The sequence below is a fragment of the Phocoena phocoena genome, chromosome X (genome assembly GCF_963924675.1).
Source record: "Phocoena phocoena chromosome X, mPhoPho1.1, whole genome shotgun sequence".
NCBI classification, from domain to species: Eukaryota; Metazoa; Chordata; class Mammalia; order Artiodactyla; family Phocoenidae; genus Phocoena; species Phocoena phocoena.
Genome location: NC_089240.1, coordinates 41,312,807 through 41,336,987, shown reverse-complemented (window position 1 = coordinate 41,336,987; position 24,181 = coordinate 41,312,807). Strand labels below are relative to the sequence as shown.

Here is a 24,181-nt window from a genome sequence, read left to right as displayed (position 1 = left end):
TAGCCACAGCAATCAGACAAGAAAAAGAAATAAAAAGCATCCAAATTAGAATGGAAGAGATAAAACTGTCACTATTTGCAGATGACATAATTCTTTATATAGAAAACCCTAAAGTCTTCACCCAAAAACTATTAGAATTAAAAAATCCAGTAAAGCTGCAGGATACAAGATTAATATACACAAATCTGTTGCATTTCTATACACTAATAATGAACTATTATTTCTCAGAAAGTAAAAAAAAAAATCCCAATGGGCAGCATTTGTTCCCTAAGGGTCCATACTGAACACTCATAGCCCCCATCTCTACCAGGGCCTGCCACCTGTTGCTGCCACAAGCAGTTATGGGGCTGGGTCCCACTAATCAGAAGCCACATGGTCTAGGGGCCAATTTCCTTGGCACCATGGAGGCTCTTCCTGCTGTCCTTTGGTTCTTCTTGTCTTGTCCATCATGGTGCTCTTGTGGCTGAGCAGCCCTGCTGTCTCCTGCTACACCATTTTGCTGTGACCTGTGATACTCACAACTGACCACGAGCCTTTGATACCTACCTGACACCTTATTTCTGGGTGCCTCTCTTGCTCTATAGCTGGCCCTTGGCAGAAGCTGGCTTCTGCACACCCTGCCCAGTGACCCCTGGTTGCCCAGGCTCTGCCACTGACCTCTGTGTTAAATGAGGCACAGGGAGGTTACAAATCTCTGAATACGACTGTCATTATTCCAGCCAAGCTCCCATGCTTAGAGCACTGTAATTATGATCACTTGTTTCTCTCACCAAGTGGGCAGAATTCTCTGAAGGAATTCTGTCTTGCTGACTGCTCTGTCTTATAGCTCAGCTCTTAGTCCATAGGAGGTGCTCAAAAAATATCAGTGAATAAATGAAGAGACAAGAGCCCAGATCTCCTAACTTCTGGCTAAGGATCTGTCATAACAGACAGATTAAGTTAAGTAACCCTGGAATTAAATGTTTTCTGGAAACTAGGATTAGATCCTATCCTACTGACTTTTTCTTTTTTTTATCCTACTGACTTCTAAATGAATCCAATGAGTTTAGAATAATTTCACGGCTCCAACTAATAGCCTCAAATATCTGTCTGGGACCTAGGGTATCTGTCCTAGGCCTGCCACTCCATCAACCCCACCCCAGGATTTCTTGCCTCATGAGTCAACAGTGAAATGGGCCATGTTATATCAGGGCTGGACTAGAAGAAATGAATTTAAAAGATTTTTAAATTAAACAATTGATATAAAATTTATACAGGTTACCTGCAGCAATTTCCTGGTTAGCAAGCTGGACTTGCAAACTGAAGATCTGTTCCTGTATTTTGGTTTGTGACAGTTTCAGCTTCTCTCGCCTGGTTATCATGTAGCACAGGTTTCGGACCTGAAAGCCCAACCCCCAGCAAATAAGAGATTTTTGTCATGTTACACAAACCTGACATTTGAAATTGTTTAGCTAAAATTAAGACAACTAAAGTCAGGTGGGGTTGGGGGTGGTGGGCAGGTGAGGAGAGAAGACAGACCCTAAAAGCTGTATAACGAGAGCCACTCCACAGGAAGTCACATAGCATGGTCAGTCGTGGGATCATGGTTCCTGTATCAATCAGTAGCACAAGCAAAATGTTCCAAAGCCATCTTCTGAAGTCTACTCTCCCTGTGGTATCATGGGGTTGATATTTATCTGCATAGCCAGGCTGGGAAAACTGAATGATGACTTAACATTTTAGCTTTCCCTTTAGATCCCTGAGTAAATGGTGGCAATGCTGGATCCAGTAAAGTTTTCTAATGAGTGCTGGATCAGCAGGATAAAGGTCTGCTGGGAAGACTGGAAGTGGTGTTTTTGCTCACACTTTCAGCTCAGCCAAGTCTCCACAGCCACAAGGGTGAAATCCTCACCCTCTCATGCTCCTTCATCTGGACAAATTACTCAACCTTTCTGTTGCCCCAGTTTATTCATCTGTAAATAGGGATAATAATTGTACCTTCTTCATAGGCATGTTAGGATTATATGAGTTAATATTTATAAAATGCTTAGAACAGTGGTGCTACATAGTAAGTGCTATATATGTGTGAGTTAAATTTTAAAAAGTGAACCAAATCTATTAGTTCCCCTCCAAATTCTGGTAGCAGAGAAAAAAACAAGCCACCTCTATAATTATACTTGATTATAAGATTCTCTAGGGTAAACACAGGGCCTAACTTATCTTTGAACCCCTACAGTACCTAATTTAGTAGATACCTGATTTTATATATATATGTATATATATATAGCTAAATTGAATTATCTGGCACAGAGGCTCTCAACCAGGGGCAATTTTGAGCCCCAGAGGGCATTTGGTAATTTGGGAACATTTTTGGTTCTCACAACTGGGCATGTGGCGGTTTGCTACTAGCATCCAGTGAGTAGAGCCAGGGATGCTGCTAAACATCTTACAGTGTTCCCCTACAACAAAGAACTATCCAGCCCCAAATGTCAATAGTGCCGAGTTTAAGAAACTCTGATCTGGTGCTTTCCTAAATAAAATTCATTCTTTCTTCAGCCTGTAGTCTCATAAGTGTGTCAGTAAAATATAGCTGAGCCAATTTAGGTTCAACAGTGAATAAAAAGTAAACCAAATGAAAATTTATTTCAAATTTAAGGTTCATACAGCATCTAAGTGAGGACGCTTCCATTCTCTGATGTGTCTACCAGAATTTCAACTAAGCCCAGTGTTTGGGGCCACGATGAAATCAGAAGATAAGCAAGGACACAGAAGCTTACACTATAAATGTAAATGAGCTGTGTTCTTTTAAAAACTGGAAGTGGGGCCTCCATTTCTATGCAGACCAAGACCTACACACTAGTCACAGTTGGTCACCTTACCCTCTCTAGGTCTTGCCGTAGGTGCATAAACATTCTCATGCGAGTGTGAATACTCTCCTCTTTTGGCTGCACCAGACCATTTTCTTCATCCTCTTTGGGAGGAAATAATGGCTTATTGAAGTTACTTTTCCGCTTTAGTTTCCAGTAGTTATAGATAAAGTCCACAGCTAGCATGGGCAGCCCCAGCTCTGCGGCCACATCTTCCACACGGACCAGGGAATAGAACTCCTCCTCCAGCTCCCGGAGCTTCTGTGCCCGCACGCTGGTCTTCTCGCTTTTGGTCTGGCCCTGCTCTGAAGCCCTGTGTAGAGGGTACTCGGCCTCCCCGAGCTTCTGCCTGTTTTGGCTGTGCTTGAGGCAGTATGACTTGAACTTTACTTCATCCCCGTCATCTAGGATGGTCTTCATTTCTAGGCTGTGCTCAAAGGCACAGGTGACGTGGAAGGCAGTGATGCAGCTTTTTACTGAGCACTGTGGGAAGAAAAGATGTGTTAAGGCAGCAGGGCTGTGGGGGGAAAGGGGAAGCCCTATACGCCTGGGCCTAAACTGAGAGCTCATAGGAAGCAAAGAAAAGACAGGGAGAAAGTTGGTCTTAAACTGACTATGATGGACACTTTACAAGTAACCCAGGAAATCTGCTCTTATAGAAAACAGTAAAAACAGAGGCAAAAAAATGTTTTTTTCAAACTCTCCTTTAAATTTTAGCTCAAGCATTAAGTTTTTCCGGGAATTCTTCTTTGGCCCCTGTAAAGTCATGCTGTACTTTTTCTGTGACCCCAATATCACTTTATTATATGCTTCTACAATGGTCCTTTTCACACTGTACCTATAGCATAATAAATGTAAAATCCCTGGCCATGGCTCTTAATGACAGAAGCTGTGTCATTCATCTTTGCATTACCATCAACTATTGAACAAGGAAGTACTCAAGAAATGCTTCTGAACAATCGAAAGAAAAACAAAATCAATATTATTGCCAGAGCAGCTATTGGTTCTAAAAAAGGCCACAGGAACTCCAATATCTAAGTAACCTAACTTCTTGAAATTGGTCTTATAGAGATGTGCTGTCCAACATGGTAGCCAGAGTAGCCAACTGACCACAAGCAGCTATTAAAATTACATACAATTAAAAATTCAATTCCTCAGTCACACTGGCCACATTTCAACCATACTGGACAGCACAGATTTCCATCACATCATAGAAAGTTCTGTTGGACAGTATGGTTACAGACAATCTGGAATTAAGTTTATAATATTCTGCCATTCATAGATGCAACACATTTGTTAAGTATCACTATGTGGCATGCACTGAGGACTCACAGGGAGGCAGAGAGAACCTGGCCCATGATTGCTGGACTCTTGTGCTTCAGTTAGTCTCAATTACCATTTGTTATGGTTATGTTACAGTTTTCCTTCCAAAGATTTAAAATGCATGTGTGTGTTTATATTTTTATGCAAAGGAAGGAGGGAAAGCAATGGAGGATTTGTTTCAAAAGATATAGTGGGAATTCCCATGGTTAAAGCCAAGTCTCAAATCTTTTGGAAGCTTGCATCTGAAGGGCAGATTGCTCAATATGTTGGGTTTTTGATAACTAAACATAGAGGATGACCTTGTATATGAATAAAGACTAAAAAAATGCAAAACCTGATAGGTCTCTTTATAGACTGAGAAATTCAACACTTAAGAGAATGCTGGCAACCATCAAAGCTTTAATGGGGGCAGATTCCATTTAATCTAATTTCACAGGATAAAGAATTCCAGGGATGGAAAACAATTCAAAGATCATCTTATCCAACCTCACATGTATTATTGCTTGTACTTCCTGTAAAGTACCTGATATTCTACCTACACTGCTCCCTGCCCTCAACTCCTTCCACTTTTCAGTTAAGTGGTACTCTAGCCACTTACTGTATTCCTAAAACAGCCCACCCCAACTTAGAGCAACTGGAAGAGTCTGTTACATTACATCGAAGTTTGTATTCTTAAAAATTCTATGTATTTGAAAAGCCTCATGAAAATGAGGATGATGAGAGCCCCAAACTATACTTTTATCTGGGTACCTTTGGTTATCCCTTGAATAAGAAACTAGCTGGTCATTTAAAACACAAGTAGCAAAAGGCACTCTTTAGCAAAAGATTAAAAGTGTTGGGCATAGTGCTCTTCTGCTGTCTAATAACTGACAAAAATATGGGAAGAGAAAGCAAAAGGATTGTTTTCTATTCAAGGAGATGAGTGTGTGACATAAAACTACTACTAATGGGAAGCTAAAAACAGATCACCTCTCTCAGGTCAAATTTAGAGAACGTAGAGACATAAATATAAATTACTCAAAATAAAAAGACAATACACGAATAAGAATTGGATACTTAGATGAAAAATGGAATGTCCTTAGGAAACTCTGCCATAAAATCCATCTAGTTTCAAAAAAAGGTCATTCTATGATATTTATAGCTAGAAGTCCATATACCTTGGTGGTAAAGGAGAAATGCTAACCAAATAACTTTTAATTTTTTTTCCAAAAACATATATTTGGCACATTCTGTTAAACAAAATGCTTTTGTATATATCTCACTTCTACTGTAATCACTTAAGGTGATAGGGGAGGTTTTATTATGCCCATTTTAAAAGAACAGCTTTATTGAGATATAATTTACATACCACAAGACTCACCAATTTTAAGTATACATTTCAATGTTTTTAGCATATTAACAGAGTTGTGCAACCATCACTACTACATAATTCCAGTACATTTTTATCACCCCCCAAAAGAAATCTCATGCCTATTTGCCACTCCCTGTTCCCAATCCCAGCCCCAAGCAACCACTAATCTACTTTGTGTCTCTATAGAAATGCCTATTCTGGACATTTCACATAAGTGGAATCATATGTGACAGTTTATATCTGGCTTCGTTCACTTAGCACGTTTTCAAGGTTCATCCATGTTGTACCATGTATCAGAATTTCATTCTTTTTAAAATATGGCCAAATAATATTCCATTTCATTGGATACACCATATATGTTTATCCATTCTTCAGCTGATGGACATTTGGGCTATTTTTACTTTTTAGCTATTATGAAATAATGCTGCTATGAATATTTGTGTACAAGTTTTTGTGCAGACATGTTTTCATTTCTCTTTGGTAATGTGCAATAAAGGATTAACCTTGCCAAAGAAAGGCTTGGCCCTCTGCCTCTAGCTCCTAAGAGGTAACCTCTAAACGCTTGGAATGTCCTGCCTGATAAGAGTGTCTTTATTTACCTGGGGGCCTTGGGCCATGTCAGATAGTCTATGCTAACAATGTGATTTATGGTGGAAGCTCTGAGCCATGTGGTATCAGCCTGACCTCTGGAGGGACTGGAGACTAAGGCCAGCCATGCAGGTGGTCAGCCACGTCTACGTGACCAACTCCTAATAAAATCTCTACACCAAGACTTAGGTGGCTTTGCTGGTTGGCAGTACTCTGTGTATATTATCATACACCAATGCTGAAAGAAATAAGCACTGTCCACAAGATTCCACTTAGAGAGGAAACTGGAAGCTCCATGCCTGGTCTCTCCTGGACCCTGCCCTATGTGCCTCTTCCCTTTGCTGATTTTAATCTGTATTCTTTCACTGTAATAAACTATGACCATGAGTATAACGGTTTTTTGAGTTCTGTGAGTCCTTCTAGTGAATTATTGAACCCGAGAGTGGTCTTGGGGACCTCTAACTTGTAGATATATACTTAGAAGTGGAATTACTAAGACATACAGTAACTCTATGTCTAACTTTTGGAAGAATTGCCAAACTGTTTTCCACAGTGGCTGTGCATTTTACATTCCCACCAGCGATGCATAAGAGTTCTAATTTCTACACCTTCTTGCCAATAATTGTTATTGCCTGCTTTTTAAAATTATTACCACCTTAGTGGGTATGAAGTAGTATCTCACTATGGTTTATTTACTTTTAAAGGGGGAAAAAGAAATAATTTTCTACCTATTCTTCAGAAATTATAGAAGAGAAATGAGTTGTTGAAATACTTTCATTAGAGGGAAAATGCTATCCTTATATGTTCACATTTGTAAGGGGAGTTGGAGTTTCTGTGGGATGAGAACTGGATCAGATAGGATGGTTGGAATAAAAGCCTTTGAAAAAGAACACCAGAGACTGATTTAGGAATTAAATTGTTTCTTGCCTCTTTAAGGAAATATTTTGTCACCCCCCCCCCCGAAAACAAAATAGTGTGTCCTCCTCAAAAGCAGATGACACCTGCGTTGAACACCAAGGGCCTGGTGCATGTGTCCTCAGCAGTTCATATCCTGCTGCAGGACAGTGTCCATTTGGTTGCCCTTAATCCCCAATAATCTGTGAACAGACAAATGGGTGATATCAGAGCAATTTTCTCAAAACTTGGTCACTGAAACCATGTCATAAATGATTCAAAGTCAGCCCACAAAACCTATTTAGCCATTATGTACTTAAACTCTAGCACCAACAGTGGCCACCAGCCCTTCTGATCTCTCATTCCTAAGGGTCTGCAAGGTCTGAGGGGAGATGTCACTTCAGTGTTATTTAACTTTTCTCATGTTTATATCTGGTGTCCCTTAATAGACTATAAACACCTGAAGGCAAGGACCAGAAATATCTTAGAATAGGAACAATTTGTACTCACAAATAAAATTTGGAATATATGGAAAAAAATATTAAGGTGCTTTCCCTCTTAATTTTTTTTGATGCCCTTTAATCGTAACATTTAATTTCCATCTCTACTAGTACTACCTTTAATAGTCACTGAGTAGACGTACTTGCATTTCCCCACTTGGCAAAGATTTTCATCTGTTTTAAAAAAGTTCACTTCCCTCATAGTCAAGCTCATATTAGCCTAACAGTAAACTCATGGTGGCCCACCAATTTATTCTGACTTCACTAAACATGCATGTAACTCCAGACATGACCACATTCCTCTACTGTCGAAAGGGGCACCTACTCCAGCACCAAATGTTTAATGATTCTATTCAGTTTGGCTGGATGAATGCTAGGGCTTTCCATCAACAAAGTCAGACTGACTCCAGGGAATAATATGAACAATAACAACAAGTACAAATACTAGTACCACTAATATTTACTGAGTATTTAGTATCTGTTAGGCAGTGTTAAGCTCTTCACCACATTGTTAAGTAGGTACTATTTTATCATCTCCATTTATAGATGTGGAAACTGAGGAACAGATTTGGAAGGTAACTTTCTCAAGATTACATAACAAACAAGAGATGGAACCAGGATTTGGACCCCAGGAATCTGGCTCCAAAGGCTGTGTTTTTAACCACCGTTCTTCCTTTTTTCTCAGGGAAGGCCTAAAACATCTGGATCTAGGTTGAATGGGGCTTGAACATAAGATATATAAGGACCCTATAGGAATTCTGGAAAGGTGGCAGAGGGACTGTGTCAAGGGTTTAAGCAAAATTCAGAGCTGTCTGGGGCATCTGTTTTGAACCCAGTCTTTAGGATCTGTTCCACGATTATCAGAAATCTTCATCCTCAGGAGAAAGGTTCTAGCTCCCAGATATGGAGGCTGTAGATATTGGCTAGTCTAGACCCCAAAACCACCAGTGTTAGATTCTATCCTTGCCGAATGAATGTTCCCAAATCAAAGGAAGAGGAGAGATGTGGGTATTCCCCACTGCTGGGAGATAGGAAGAATGAACACAATTCACAGTTAAGAAAATTCCATGAAGAGTTTATAAAGCAAAATACCTGAGATGTGTTACTAATCACAAATACCCTTAAATAAACCTCTGACAAACAAAGATGCTAATAAAACTTGACCCCCACCTATGTTCTGCTTATACTAACAGAGTGGGCTTTGTTTTCCACGGTTCACACCTAGTTTTCCTGTGGAAAAAGAGACCAAAACCCTTTTTTCCTTTTAAACCACCACTAAGTTAATTTCAAACCAATTAGTAATTTAGAATCTTGTTCCCTATATGGGGATCAAAAACAGTAAATTAGTATAGGCAGAACATAGGTGGAGAAAAATACAGCCACACTTCACAAGGTCACCTGAAGTTCACTCCCCCTCACTTGGGGGGAAAATCTTTAATGCAGCCTGGCACTCACAGTGTACTTCCCGAAACCAAAAAACGATTTCACACCTCTTCTCTCCCCAAACCTTGAGACTTCACCCACATACTCACTCTCAGCTGATGATCCTGTTTCCTATCTCACTGAGGAAATTACAACAATCAAAAAGAGCACTCTGGGGACTTCCTGGTGGTCTAGTGGGTAAGACTCCTTGCTCTCAATGCAGGGGGCCCGGGTTTGATCTCTGGCAGGAGAACTAGATCTCGCATGCATGCCACAACTACGAGTTCACATGCCGCAACTAAGAAGTCCACATGCCACAACTAAGAGTTCACATGCCACAATTAAGAAGTCCGCATGCCACAACTAAGAAGTCCACATGCTGCAATGAAGATCCCACGTGCTGCAACTAAGACGTGGAGCAGCCTAAATAAATAAATAAGTAGGGCTTCCCTGGTGGCACAGTGGTTAAGAATCCACCTGCCAATGCAGAGTATGTGGGTTCGAGCCCTGGTCCAGGAAGATCTCACATGCCACGGAGCAACTAAGCCTGTGTGCCACAACTACTGAGCCTGCGCTCTAGAGCCCATGAGCCACAACTACTGAGCCCATGGGCCACAATTACTGGAGCCCACACGCCTAGAGCCTGTGCCCCGCAACAAGAGAAGCCACTGCAATGAGAAGCCTGTGCACCGCAACAAAGGGTAGCCCTCGCTCGCCACAACTAGAGAAAAGCCCACGCGCAGCAACAAAGACCCAATGCAGCCAAAAATTTAAAAAATAAAATAAATAAATAGAGCGAGGATTCTGGGAAAATGGCAGAGTAGGAGGCACCAGGAATCTGTTAAAAAAAAAAAAGAGCACTCTGCAGATTCCCAGCAGCACACCTATCTAACACTGTACCTACACACTCTGCCTTCAAGCCTGTTACCCGGGAAGAACAATCTGTGCTCTTACCTGAAGCCGCCCCTCTCTCACCCTCTTTACCCCACCCTCTCTCACCTACTGAAAAACCTCGCTCCAGCAGTTTTTCCTCTCCATGGGTCACTCTCTTTGCATGCATACTGTTATGTTCTATATGTTAACAAGTATACATACAATAGTCTCTCAGTATCCTCAGGGGATTGGCTCCAGACTTCCTGTGGATACCAAAATCCACAGATGCTCAAATCCCTTATATAAAATGGCATAGTATTTGCATATAACCTTCGTGCATCCTCCTGTACTTTAAATCATCTCTAGATTATTTATAAAACCTAATACAACGCAAATGCTATGTAATAGTTGCCTGTGCAAGGCAAATTCAAGTTTTGCTTTTGGGAACTTTCTGGAATTTTTTTCCAAATATTTTCAATCTGCAATTGGTTGAATCTTCAGATGCAGAACCTGCGGATACAGAGGGCTGACTGTACATACTTGTTATTTCTTCCATCTTAAAGAGCGGACTTCTTTCCCTCACTTTTCCGGACTGTTCCTACTCCATTTCTTTGCCCTTACCCTTGGCAATGTAGCTTTTGCCATCATCACTCCACCTAAACTGCTCATCCAGATTACCAATAATCACATTGCTAAATTCAGGGGTCAATTTGTAGTCCTCATCTTACTCAAGCAGTATTTTTACATCACTGATCTTTCCCCTCTCCTTGAAACGCTTTCTTTCCTTGATTTCTAGGCTACTATGCTCTCTTGGTTTTCCTCCTGTCTCCCTGGTGACTTCTCAGTCTCCTCTGCTATCTCTCCCTACTCTCCTGACTACTTAACACTGGAATGCTGCAAGGCCCAGTGCTTGGTACTGTTCTCCTCTCTATCTACACTCCCTCACTCAGTGATCTTACCCAGTCCAAGCTAAAGATACCTACATGACAATGACTCCCAAATTTATGTCTTCAGTCCAAAACTTCCTCCCAAACTCCAAACTCGCATAGACAACTGTCGGTTTAACATTTCCACTAGGATATCTGGTAGACATCTCAACTTAAATGTTTAAAACTGAACTCATGATGATCTTTCCGCCCATATCTCTTCTACTTGCAGATTTTTCCATTCAGTTTATGGCAACTTTACCCTTCTCCCTGTTCAGGCCAAAACCTGGAAGCCTCCCCAACCTATCTTTCTCTCACACCTCATACCCGATCCACAGTTCATCCTCTTGGCTCTACTTTCAATATTCATCCAGAACCCAACCACTTTTCACCACCTCCAGGGCTACCACTCCAGACAAAGCCACCACTGCCATCTCTCAAGGATTACCGTAATAGCCTCCTAATTGCTTTTCTCGTTCCTAACCTTCCCTCCTCACAGTCTGCTCCAAATAAGCAGCCAGAGTGCCTATTTTTGTTTTAACCTTCTAGTATGGAAAACCCTACATAATAGCATAGAGAATACTATATTAAACCCTATATACCCATTATATGGACTCAATAATCATTAATGTATGACCCATCTTGATTCATCTTTAACCCCCATAGTACCCTGCCCTCCAGATTATTTTGAAGCAAATCTTAGACATCATTCCATAGAGTGATCCCTTAAAAATATAAATCAAATCATTTTATTTATCTGCTCAAAACCTGCTAATGGCTCCCCCTTTAAACTCTGAGTAAAAACAGAAGATCTTTTTTTTTTTTTTTAAATCTTTTGGCCACGCCACGTGGCATCTGGGATCTTAGTTCTCTGACCAGGGATCGAACCAGTGCCCTCTGCATTGGAAGCATGGAGTTTTAACCACTGGACCGCCAGGGAAGTCCCAAAACAAAAGATCTTATAAGGGCCCTGGAAACCCTTCACCATGGGCTTGCAAACTATGGCCCATAGACCAAATGCAAGCCAGATACCTGTTTTTATGTGGCCCATGAGCTAAGAATGGGAGCTAAAAATGGTTTTTACATTTTTTAAATGGTGGAAAACAATCAAAAGAAAATTTTATGACATATAAAATAAATTTAGAGTCCATAAATAAGCAAATGAGCATGGCTATATTCCAGTAAAGCTTTAAGTATCGTCTATGGCCACCTTTGTGCTACAAAGGCAGAATTGAGTAGTCGTGACAGAGACCATATGGCCTGCAAAGCCTAAAATATTTACTATCTGGCCCTGTATAGAAAAAATTGCCAACCCCTGCCCTAACCAATCAGGTCACTGTGTAATCTCTCTGATATTCTCTTCTCAAACACTCCATTCCATTCTCATTGGCCTCTTTCCTATCTCTCGGACAAGCCAAACACACTCTTATCTCTGGGCCTTTGCACTGGCTGATCCCTCTGCCTGGAACATTTTTACCCCAAATATCTGCATTGTCTTCTCTCACCTTCGAGTCTTTGCTCAAATGCCACAGCTACGGTGAGTCCTACTCTTACCACTCTATTTAAACTTGCAATGTATGCTTCCTGCCCCACAATCCCCATCTTCTTACCATACTCCACATTTTTCCTTTCCAGAGCACTTACCATCTTCTAACACGATATTTAGTATCTATTGCTTATCATTGATTTCTCCCAAACCAAAATGTAAGTTCCATGGTACAAAGTTCTTTGTTGGTCCACTGATAAATCCAAAGTGCCTAGAACAGTGCCTGGCACACAATTAGGCACTCAAATATTTGTTGAATAAGTGAAATTCCTTATAATCAAAATTTTAAGAGACTTTTATGACCACCACAGCAGCATACATCTCCACTTCATTGATCCATGTATCAACACATGATAATTGAAGCATGGCAGGTACCTCACAGAAGAAATTCTCCATCTGATATGGACCACAGTGAGGTAACAAGAAAGTCAATACTATTTGCACCAAAGAGTTGCTGAAACCTGTTACCCAAGCCACTGCTGCCAATTGTTGGCATAGCCAAGAGTGCATGATAACTGTGTAATGGAGATGCTGGCAGATAGCTACATAACGATCAAAGGCCATTACTGAAAGAAGTACACATTCAGTGGATCCTAAACTAAGGAATATGAAAAGTTAAGCTATGCATCCTAGGTACCTGATATTTCTCCAGTGGCTTTGGATGTTGACCAGCATTTGGGGGACAGGGGAAGTAGTACAGCAAAGGTCCAAAAAAAGAGAGATTAGACAGAAAGAAATACATGGGGGTGTGGAGCCTGGCATCAAGGCATGACAAGATAATGATGGCTAAATTCCCAAGGAGGGTCATTATGTAGAAAACAGAGATGGCCAGAAAAAGAACCATTTCTAGTTTGGGCCATTCAGAGAAGCCCACCAGAACAAAGCCATCAGAGTGATGAAAAGTGTTACTGAATTTTCTCATTGCTTAACACTACTTGCTGGAAACACCACAGTCAGAATTTTGAAGCCTGATTATCCTTTGCTTAGAACTTAATGCTGGTTCATGAACCTACATGCAACAGAGGAACTGGATAGGGAATGTTGAAACAAGTAAAATCATTAATGTATTTCCTTTTATTACCTCAGCAAGAAAGCTAAGAATTAGCAATTATATACCTGTATTTTAACAACCATATTTTAAGCCACAACTTTCATTTAGTAAACTCATAGTTTACTAAGTAGAGGTATTACGAAAGTAAAGGTAGTATAGATGCATTACAAAATATTTGTTATAAAAAGGTGTTGGATCTGTTAAGATTGAGAGAAACAAAGACTTCACTGGAGCTTCATTAAATCTCTAATTTACTCAGTAAAAAAAATTTTTTTAAGAGTCTTAATTTGGAAAGACCTTTACAAAATGCAGAATCTAAACTCTAAGTAATAAAAACAAAACCACTGCCCTGAAATAAAAAAACCCACTCCAGAATGTTTCTTCCATCCATCTGTTCATCCACTATCCATCTATCAATCTAATATTTATTGTTCATTGGCCATGTCGGGGGTTTGCAGGATCTAAGGATGAAACAGTTTGAGCTTGCAGCCTACTAGGGAAGCTAAGACTCATAGATAAATAACTACAATAGGGGGCAGAATGTGGCAATATGGGGCATTTTTTCTCTCACCACAGTCATGCTGCCAATTACTAACTGTTGTAAAAAAAAAATCATCCTTTAAAACAGCAAAAATTGGGGAAAATGAAGGTACCACAATAAGGAAAATAAGTAAATTAACAGACATAAATTCAATGTGCTATTATAAAATGACTAAATGATAATTATGAAAAGATGGGAAATATTTTATTTTTTAGTGGGGAGAATGCATATTCCAAACTAATCTATGATACAATTAAATACGGATATATTTATTCAATAAACACTAATTGAGCACTGATAAGGGGCAAGAACTCTCTTTTGTGCTAGGGAGAGAATGATACATAACCTTGGCCCTCAAGGGGCTCACATGTGGGGCGGAATCAGGAGAGAACTTAGAAAAGCATAAACAGGCAATGTGTTAAGGCAGTAGACCCCATGGGAATAGTTTTCCTTAAAAATTTTCCTCCTTATAATTGCTAAAGTGCTATAGTTAAAATAAATAAAATCAGCAGGAAAATTTTTTTTTAAAAAAGCAAGACAAAGTATCCGATTCTGTCAAATGTAAAAACGAGTTTAAAAACTAAAAGTGTTTTTGGGGTCCAGATTGTGTTATTTAAATACCATTTCCCAGTAAAAGAACCAGGGTTACTTGGAGGAGTGGCTGATCCCAGGTCTAGAGCAAGAAATCTACAAGATGAGCCAGATAGCAAGGAACCTCATGAAACACCTAGAGCCACTGTCCCTAAGCTATGACATCATATGGCCCCCTTTCTGTGAAGGTGAACATGCAAACCTAACTCCAACCAGACTGTATCCTATGCAAGAGGTCTGGGAAGTGGAAGGCCAGCCCTTCCTCCCCTCTCACCAGGAAATCCACCTTATTACACTTGGAATAAAAGGTGAGATGACATTCTGGAAAACTAGATTATGAAGGGTCGACCTTCCTGCCTTTTCTGGGGGTGACTGGCCTCTCCCAGCCCCATCCTCCCCACCTCCAATGTTGCTTTTGGGTGCACCAGCTACGACTTCTACTTCAAGCAGCTGAATTTCTATGCCTCAGATGTCTCAGAAAACTCGACTTGCACTACCATATGCAACAAATATGCCTATGAGAATGACTTTCAAACCTATCAACCAGATAGGTTGCATCTTTCCCTATCAAATGAGTTGCACTTAGTCCAGCAACAGGGTCATCTGTCAAATCATCCTGGAGCCCAAGTCATCCATCTACAATGGGTGAGCCACACAAGAACATGGGCCTGGTTGTTTAGAAGTTATGGCTTGTTTCCACCCAGGATCATCTAGCTTCAGAACTCACCTAATTCATCAGATTTGACAGTGAAGGATGGAAATTAACCACCACTATGGCTATTGAAAAGAATAAGCTGAAGGGTCCAGAGGCAACATCCAAAAAAGGGGCTCCAGAAATGGTCTGTACAGTAGCAGAGCTCTAGGAGTGAGTGAGAAGCCTGCTGAGTAACCTTTCAATTAGCAGGATGCTCTCACTGGGAGGGTGAGTCTGGCCAATTTGGTGTTAGCCCACTCCACCACTTCTCATTGGGACTTACCTGAATACAAGCCCCTGTCTTCAACTTGCACAGGTTGCAGACTAAGGCCCACCGACTGGGCGGAATATGGGAGACCTTTGTGATTGGTTCCATCCTCTCAGGACAAGCAATGCTGACCTACAAATAAAACACCACCATAAGGCAGAAGGCACCAAGGCATTCCAGAAGTACCTTTCACAAACCATAAATAATATCACAAGAAGCTCAGAACATCAAAACAATGAGGTGAGCCATGTCTCCTAAGGTTACTATGGGACTTAGAATAAATAAAACCCGTCTCTAGCCACTGCTCAGGCCTTCAATCATTTCCAGTAATATAAATGATTCATATATAGGATGAGAGGGCAGGAGTAGAGACTAGGCATGGTTACCTTAATGAATCAAAGATATCTACACTTTACTTAGGAACCAATGAAAGCTACTAAGGAAAGGAATTAAGATTCACAAAATCTAGCACCTCTCACATGTTTGAGATGGTGCCACATGCCTTGTGTTTTTTTCATTTAATAATGAATGATGAAAAACAGCGGCAGTGACATAGTATCGTTGGAAAGTAGCAGCAATCTGTGTAATGAAGAGATTGCAGCACATAAGTAGAAAAGATGAGGATAACATTTTAAAACCAGTCTTTAAAATCATGCTAACTATCACCAGATTATTCTTTCAGCCAAAGTAGCTTTAAAGTTAAATTAGTCTTTGAGAGAGTGCTGAAAGAGATGCTTTTTAAAAACACGGAATTTTTCCGTGTGAAAATAAGGGGTCAAGCAACTTCTGGTAAAAAGTGTTTTCTTTAAAAATACGTACATGAGTTTCTAAGAGAGAAATGACTTTGAAAAGTGAAGGACTGTTGAGTAAGGACAGTTAAACTAGTACAAGTTCCACCCACATCGAGAAACCAATAGTAGAAAGATCAGAGACATCTAGAAAAGCCCCCAAAGTACTAGAAATCAGTATTAGAAACTATAAGAGAATGTCAACAGGTGAGAAAGCTTCTTTTAATTTTAAAGAACTCTTCCTGAGTCATGTTCCAGACTTTTAATATTCTGAAAGAGCCTGCTTTATTAGCGGGGGAATTTGCTGCTAGAAATTAGTGATTCTCAGGCCAAAAACCTCAGAGCTCATTTCACATGTCTATTAGCTGGATGTTCTTAGTCAGAAAAAGAAACCACTACTCAAATTAAAAAAACAAACTGACTTCTATATCCATAAGAATACCATAGTATGTACCTAGAACTTTCAGTTTAACTTTGTGAGCTCGACTGCTAGACAGATTAGACGTTAACAAGAATAAAGGCAGGCAAGTTTTAAAGGAAGAATGAATTTCTGATACAGTATCATCAGCTCCCAATAAACTGAATTCTGCAGTCTCTCTTGTTCTGCAGTTAAAATGCTAACAAATTTGCTGGCTTGGATGGGGTTTGGGGAGACAGAATGTGAATGAGCTGTCCAAACAGATTTTTTTTTTTTTAAAAAAGGGCAGCCATAGGGCTTCCCTGGTGGCACAGTGGTTAAGAATCCGCCTGCCAATGCAGGAGACTCGGGTTCGGGCTCTGGTCCGGGAAGATCCCACATGCCGTGGAGCAACTAAGCCCGCGGGCCACAACTATTGAGCCTGTGCTCTAGAGCCCGCGAGCCACAACTACTGAAGCCCACGTGCCTATAGCCCGTGCTCCACAACAAGAGAAGCCACCACAATGAGAAGCCTGTGCACTGCAACGAAGAGTAGCCCCCCGCTCTCTGCAACTAGAGAAAGCCCACGCGCAACAATAAAGACCCAACGCAGCCAAAAATAAATTAAAAATAAATAAATAAAAATAAAAAGGGCAGCCATAAAAAGTAAGAAGTAATGTCTGGAAGCCCTCAGGAAATATCAGCAACTGAAGGACCAGATTAAATAGTGAGGGGTGGCATTCTGAATAAAGACACTCTTAAAAAATGGAATACTACTCAGCAATGGAAAGGCGTGAACATTGACACACACTACAATATAGACTGCTAGCCAGACAGAAAAGAGTGCATACTGTATGATTCCATTTTTAGACAAAACGAAACTATAGTGATAGAAATCAAAATGGTAGTTACTCTTGGGTAATAGGGACCCTGATAAGGACTGGAAAGTGGGTGTGAGGGATCCTTCTGGGATGCTCTATGTCTACTTCTGGGATGTCCTATGTCTTGGTCTGGGTTGTGGTGACAGATACATACATGTGTAAAAACTTATGAAACTCTACACTTAAGATTTGGTATTTTTAAGGTAGGTTTTACCTTTAAAAAATGTGCTGCTCATACCCTCTCCTCTCATCCAAATTTATCCAATACCACTGCTAGTACCACCTATAAATTAATTAGCATGGGCTCACATGCCCACTTGCAAAAGAAGGATGTGAGGGAGGTCAAGTGGAACCATTGTCACCTCAGAAACTTGGGCAGGCATGAAGCATCTCCATGAAGCCTGAGTCAGTCTGAACGTTGTGGGAGAGAAAATGGCCTCACAGACCTGGATGAATTCTTACCTCTGGAATCCACAGGGCACAGCTGACGTGAGCCCATTTAGTCCCTGTCCTGGTGGTCTTCATGGCTCCACCTTTCTTTGGACATAACAGACATTGTGGATGAATGCCCAGGACACAGGAGCGACACAGCCAGCTGCCTTCTGGGACCTTGAGGATGCCGTAGCAGGCCTGGAGGCACGAGGAGGAGAGGGGGGTAATGGTTAGTGTCTTCTCACGGGGTCAATGTCTGCTCCGGTACACAGTCACAGAGTACCCTCCACTTTTAGGAGAAAGAGGCAAATAAGGCCAAACGAGCTCATATCCAGGATTTAGTAATTTTAAAACACTCAAAAAAAAAAAAAGCAACTTCTAGCATCTGTTTTAAGGTCAGCATGTCTGTCTATGAGAATTAACTTTAAGGACGATAGAGTAAGACTAGAAGGAAATACACGCAAAGGTTAGCCCAACTGTTATCTGAGTTTTGTGATTACATATTTTTTGCCTCCGTTTTCTAAAGCTTTCTCAATGATTATGTATTATAATTAGTCAGTCATATACTCACTGAACAACTTCTACATGTCATGCACTGCTGTGATCAAGAAAAAAGTGTTAAGAAATAAGCAGAATGAAACTTCTGAGGAGCAAATGAGCTGATGTTAAAGAGCCTTAACAGTGCCTGCTGCATAAAAAGCACTCTCAGGAAACTGTAGCAGTTACTTGCTTGAGTTGAAGAAAAAGGGACTTACGAATGGATCCTGAATTGAACAGAATATTAGACTAATCACAGTAGTCCATAATGAGTTCCTGAAGCTACTTCAAATTCCTTACAGAATGAAGTCGGACAAATAAATAAATGAATTACTACTGGAGGTGCGAGGAGGGAGATTAGTTTGGAAATATTTTAGATTTCCTTTTCACTATCTCTAATTTCGCCCATCCTTCCCCCCTTACTGCTCTACTCTCACCATTAGAGACTATAGCTGGGGGTCACCTGGCTCCCCATGTGGCCTAGCATACCTTCACTACTGACTGATTCACCACCGCAGCTTCAAAGTCTGTGCCTGCCCCAGAAAGTTCACCCACACCTCAGATTCCAGTTCCAATAGTCACCATCATGTTACCCCCGCAACTGGCCCCCTTTCCAAACTCTCTCTATCCATATCACCACCATGCTTCGCAGCTTCCAGATCCAAATTCCTTGACTCTTATTATCCACTTTCCTTCATCTACTGTCTCTTGGGCTTGCTACTAATCCCTACGGAGTGGTCACTAGACTCTGACCTTCCTCTCCATCCCCACCACAACTGCTCCAAACAAGTCCTCATTCACGTCATGCCTGGATTGATTTATTTCTAAATTCTCTTCCTCTCCCCTCATACCTTCAATCATTCTTCTATTTGGCTGCCATATTCTTCTTACTAAAACAAAGACTTCATACCATTGCACAGCAATAAACCCTCTAAAAACCCCTTCTGCTCCCACCCCCAACCCCATCTAAAACCAGGGGCCTACTTCTTGAGATGTGTTTTGTAAGGCCAACAAGCTAAGAATGGTTTCCATATTTTTAAAGGGATGTTAAAAGAAAGAAGAATATGTAACAGGGACTATATGTGGTCCTCAAAGTCTAAAATATTTACTATCTGGCCCTTCAAAGAAAAAGCCTGCTGTTCTTCACCTCAATTCTCAGATCACTGTAGCCCCTATGTCTGCTCCACTTCCTGACTCCCACCCTCCACTCAACGTCGTTTCCCTCACCAGGTACTTAGTCGACATCATGTATTCTTCTCTACTTTAACTGTTATGTTTCATCTCCTCAGTGATACTGTAAGGTCACTGGGGGTAGGTCCTTTACCATCAATTTATCTGGAAGGTTCTCTACGCTGAGCTTGAGTAGGTGGTTTGGTAGAACAAATAAATTTCACTCAACAACTGAAGCTGGATTCCAGCTAGGCTGCTGTCACAAAAGCAGGGCATCATTTTATAAGGTCCCTAACCTTCAAAGCTTTTTCTTTCTCTGAGATTCAGAAAGTCTGCAAGGAAATGAAAGCAAGCTTTCTCCCTAAAACAGAGCCTCTTTCAGACCAGCAGAAGAAAAACCAGAAGCTGGTTCTAGCAATACCCTTTATCACCTGGCCATTTTATTGGGTAGAAAATCATTTACTGAGCTCTTCTGTAGACTTATTCCTGGTCATAAGATCATAGAAACTTGTATTTCATTGTAGTGGCTCTCAACTTTTTCTAGACCACAAAATGACGAAGGCTGGACTGCATTTTTTTTAAAAAACTGCACACATGCACGAACATATGTTTTACATATAATTTCAAGGGGTTAATAAATTTAGTGCTAAACATTATATATATGACAGGTATAAAAACTATGAGCATGTACCTTCAGGCAAATTAATTTAGGCCTCAGTTTGAGTGTTCAATACGTGGGCTAAGAAGCAGAAAATGGAATACATTAAGGGCCTTGGAATGGTCCCAATTTTCACAGTTTTTCATGAAAAAATTTAATTGTTAAAATCTAACATCTATTGATGTAAAATAAACCCCTCTTCTAAAGTACTGACCGTAAGTGTATTATAGTCACAGAGGAACAAACAGTTGATATAATATGGTAGTTAAAGAAGAAAAATTATGTTTAATAAATATAATTGTCAACATGTCCCCAATTCTGTTGAGTAAACCAAATCTTCCAAATCATTTAGTCACTTTTCAGTCAACAGAGGGAGCTCTAACCTAAGTATCTCTTTAGAATTCAAGTGAACCTACTCACTTCGGAAGAATTCTCTTTTATATGAAACTTTATGTGGCATCAACATCCAGCTTTAACACATACCAGCTTATATTCTGCAAGGCCTGGTCAGGTGTTATTGTCATTTCTTTCTATGTGAGGAAAGGGCACCATTTATTGTCGTTACTGGATATGTTTTCAAAGCAAAATACCTTTAAGGAGAATTTTTATGCTACATTTCATTTTGTTAGTTAAAGAACCTGGAAGTAATTCGTTAATATTTTGTCCCAACTGTGAAGGACAAATACAGAAAATATATACAGATGACCTCGGTACTATTACCTTCAATTCTACTAAAGATCCACAATCATTTATCTGAAAACTCTAGGGTAAGAAACATCAGGAAATTCAGAATTGTTCGTATCTTAGGAAAGTGATACAGTATATACATGGCATATTACCTAACCCCCTAATGGGACCAGGGCAGTGCCATATAATCAAATACATTAATATTTCTCTAACAAAATATATGAGTATTTTGACAAAATGGAATAAAGACTACAAATAGCCTCATACAGGGTGAGTTCTGCTACTGCCCTCAAATCAGTTTTGGTGCCAAACTTAGGTAAAAACTTGTAGTTTTCAGAGCTTTAAAATTTTGGAAATGCATAGAAGGGACTGTGGACCTGTACTGCCAGATATTTAAGTTCATACTTAAGTAGTAAAGATTTTCTCTGTCACTAAAGGTGAGACATAAATGCCAGTAACTGGTAGAGTGAATATAAATTTTCAAACTTCACTCTAAAAGGATACAAGTAAAAGGAAGAAAGAGACCCAACTGATCACAGAATATTCTGAGTACCTTTTAATACAGAGGGTTAGGTTAGGTGGCCCACGGAACTAAAATAAAGTCTTAAGTCCTGGTTTCTCTCTATCTCCTGTATTATCTAATCATTTTAATATTTTTGTAGTCAGGATGATCCTTCTAAATTACAAATCATATCCTTCAGGGTTGACAGGACAAAACCGAAGTTCCTTAGTTTGTCAGAGAAGGCCCTTCACATGTGTCCCTTGTATCCCTCTCTACCCTCACTCTCCATGCATTCCCTACTCGACCCCACCACTCTGCACAGTTCTGAACAGCTCAGAGTTGCCTCTAACATACTTTGCCTACTCTCACTACCCCACCTGAACATGTTCTCCTCTCTGCCTGAACACACACTGTTTTTTTCTGGCATTTCCCTTTGGCCATTAAGATTCAGCTTGGATGCCACCTTCTGGATGGTATCCCCGACCCCCATCCCTCCCATGCACTTCCACAGCAGCATGGACTTCAATCTACAAAAACACTTGGCATACTATGCTAAATGGGCAGTTTCCTTGTAGACCCTACACCAGATTCTGATCTCCCTGGGGGCAAAGACCATGTCTGCCTCTTCATCACTGTATCTTCAGCATGCAGCACAGTCCTGGAACATGGATGGTGTTGCATACCTATTTGCTAGATAAATTAATGAAATGAATGAAACACACAACAGGTTCAGAAGAGTGAAAAATCACTTAGGGTAAGGGAGTTCAAGAAAGGATTCGAACTAGATCTTGAAAGATATGTAAAGTTTTGTTAGCTGGAGGTGGGAGAAGGCATTTTAAATTGGTGTGGCTGAAACATGGAGACAGGACAGCATCAGGAATATTCATCACTGCCCCACTGAGTAACCTTATTTTGCTAGAGCATAGGGCTTGTGGGGGAAGAAAGGGAAAGAGCTGAAAAGAATGTGGATATCACCATCATCATTACTATTAATTTAAAAAAGTAGTGTGGTAGAGAAAGAATGACAACTAGCTATAAGAGGTTGGGTAAAGTCACTTCACCTCTCCTGGTATTATCTGTAAAATTAAGGAGTGGGATGGTTTTTTACAATCCTAAAATTCTATGATGTTTAAAAATGGAGTAGACCTAGTTTCCTGGAAGTGGTATATTTGGGAGACAGAGGAGGGCTCTGGGTGCCAGGATGAGGAGTCCCGACTTCCAGCTGTAGGAAGTGTAAACTCCCCAAGGTTACTGACCATGGGTGTAACCTGATGATATAACAGGGACTCCAAGGCAGAGGAGAGACTCCCAGGCAGGTAGCAAGGAGACTCCCCAGGGGACCGTAAAAGTATCGAACAAGGCAATCTCAATGGCATGGGCATGAAGATACACAATAAAGACCTGGGTTTAGCCCCCTGGAGTAAAGCTAATAAGTCACCTTGGGGATCATAAGAAGTATTATTTCTAAAGGAATTACTGGAGAACAGCCAGGCCAAATCCTTATTTTCACCCTTAAATGCAAGCTGCTACCCAGATATGGGTGCTGGAGATGATCACTGAACTTCAGAAAGGCTGACCGTGGGGAGGTGGCGGTCTCCACTCTCACTAACCTGATGCACACAGATGTTACACTTATCACAGAACACCATATCATTCCCTTCTTCACTGTCTGGAGACCGGCACACATCACAGATCACATCTTCATCATACTCTATGCCTAGCCCTTCCTCTGTCTCAATAGCATGGTTCATATTTTCATGGCAATGGCGTTCCAGGACTTCTACTGTCTTTTCCATAAGATTCTCATCAACTGGCCCACAACCTGCACAGAAATACAAACAATCAATCAACCCATCAGTCAGCTGTCATTCCCAAATCACCTACTGTGAGCCCGGTGCAGGGGTGGGGAGATTCTAAAGGATAAAACCATCTCTTCCCTGATCTAAAACAACCAGATTTTAAAGAATCTTTTACTAGAGCTATTCTAAAATTTACCTATCATCACATATTAGTGTTTGACACATGAAAGGAGAAATACATTTCACCATATTCTTTGTAAGTTATATATACTGACCCTTTCAATTTTCTGTCCAAATCCTAGCCAGTCTCCTCCTAAATCTGTTTTTTTCTCTCTCTCTGTCTCTTTTTTTGTGGCTGCGCCATGAGGCCTGTAGGATCTCAGTTCCCTGACGAGGGATTGAACCTGGAAAGCCCAGAATCCTAACCACTAGGCAACCAGGGAACTCCCCCGAATCTGTTTTCTCTTATTCCCACTGAGGGAGGACTTTCATTGGACTTTGTAATCTTGAACACTTTAGAGTATAATAAAATAATTAGAATCATATAACTATTTGGATATAAATAACAATTCATTCTTAGCAAATTAGTTCCAATGAGCACATCTAATGGTTACACAAGGAAAATTTCATACAAAAAGGTATTAAGCCATAAAAGAAAATTCTAGGTACTGTATATGTGATTATACATATGAAATATTTATTTTTCAAACCTGACTTTTAGAAAATCCAATAATATTTTCTAATGACAAACTATAATATAAAATAAACTTATTAGCATTCATAAAGGTCTAACTGCAAATTCTGAAATTACCTTTTTTGCCTCTTGATTCCTTTTCCTTCTATACTTTTAATTTTTCTTAGCCTTCTATACATAATAACTCAACTAAAAGATTCATATGATGGCTATTGGTAACAA

At 40.4% G+C, this 24,181-nt stretch overlaps 2 protein-coding genes across 2 annotated transcripts in view; both read right to left on the bottom strand.

The window, feature by feature from the left end:
* The window catches only part of JADE3 (jade family PHD finger 3), a 71,746-nt gene that overhangs the window by 4,947 nt on the left and 42,618 nt on the right, over positions 1-24,181 (bottom strand). The window contains exons 5-9 of the mRNA XM_065900949.1: positions 23,077-23,288; positions 17,943-18,110; positions 15,430-15,546; positions 2,859-3,329; positions 1,262-1,379 (exon numbers count right to left, since the gene is read on the bottom strand). Of these exons, the coding sequence (XP_065757021.1) occupies positions 1,262-1,379; positions 2,859-3,329; positions 15,430-15,546; positions 17,943-18,110; positions 23,077-23,288 (1,086 nt within the window). The remainder of the gene's footprint in view (positions 1-1,261; positions 1,380-2,858; positions 3,330-15,429; positions 15,547-17,942; positions 18,111-23,076; positions 23,289-24,181) is intronic.
* On the bottom strand, positions 12,555-13,191 carry LOC136142706 (olfactory receptor 2J3-like). Its single transcript, XM_065900992.1, is given in 2 exon segments — positions 12,555-12,983; positions 12,985-13,191. Coding segments are annotated over 2 exon segments (636 nt in total).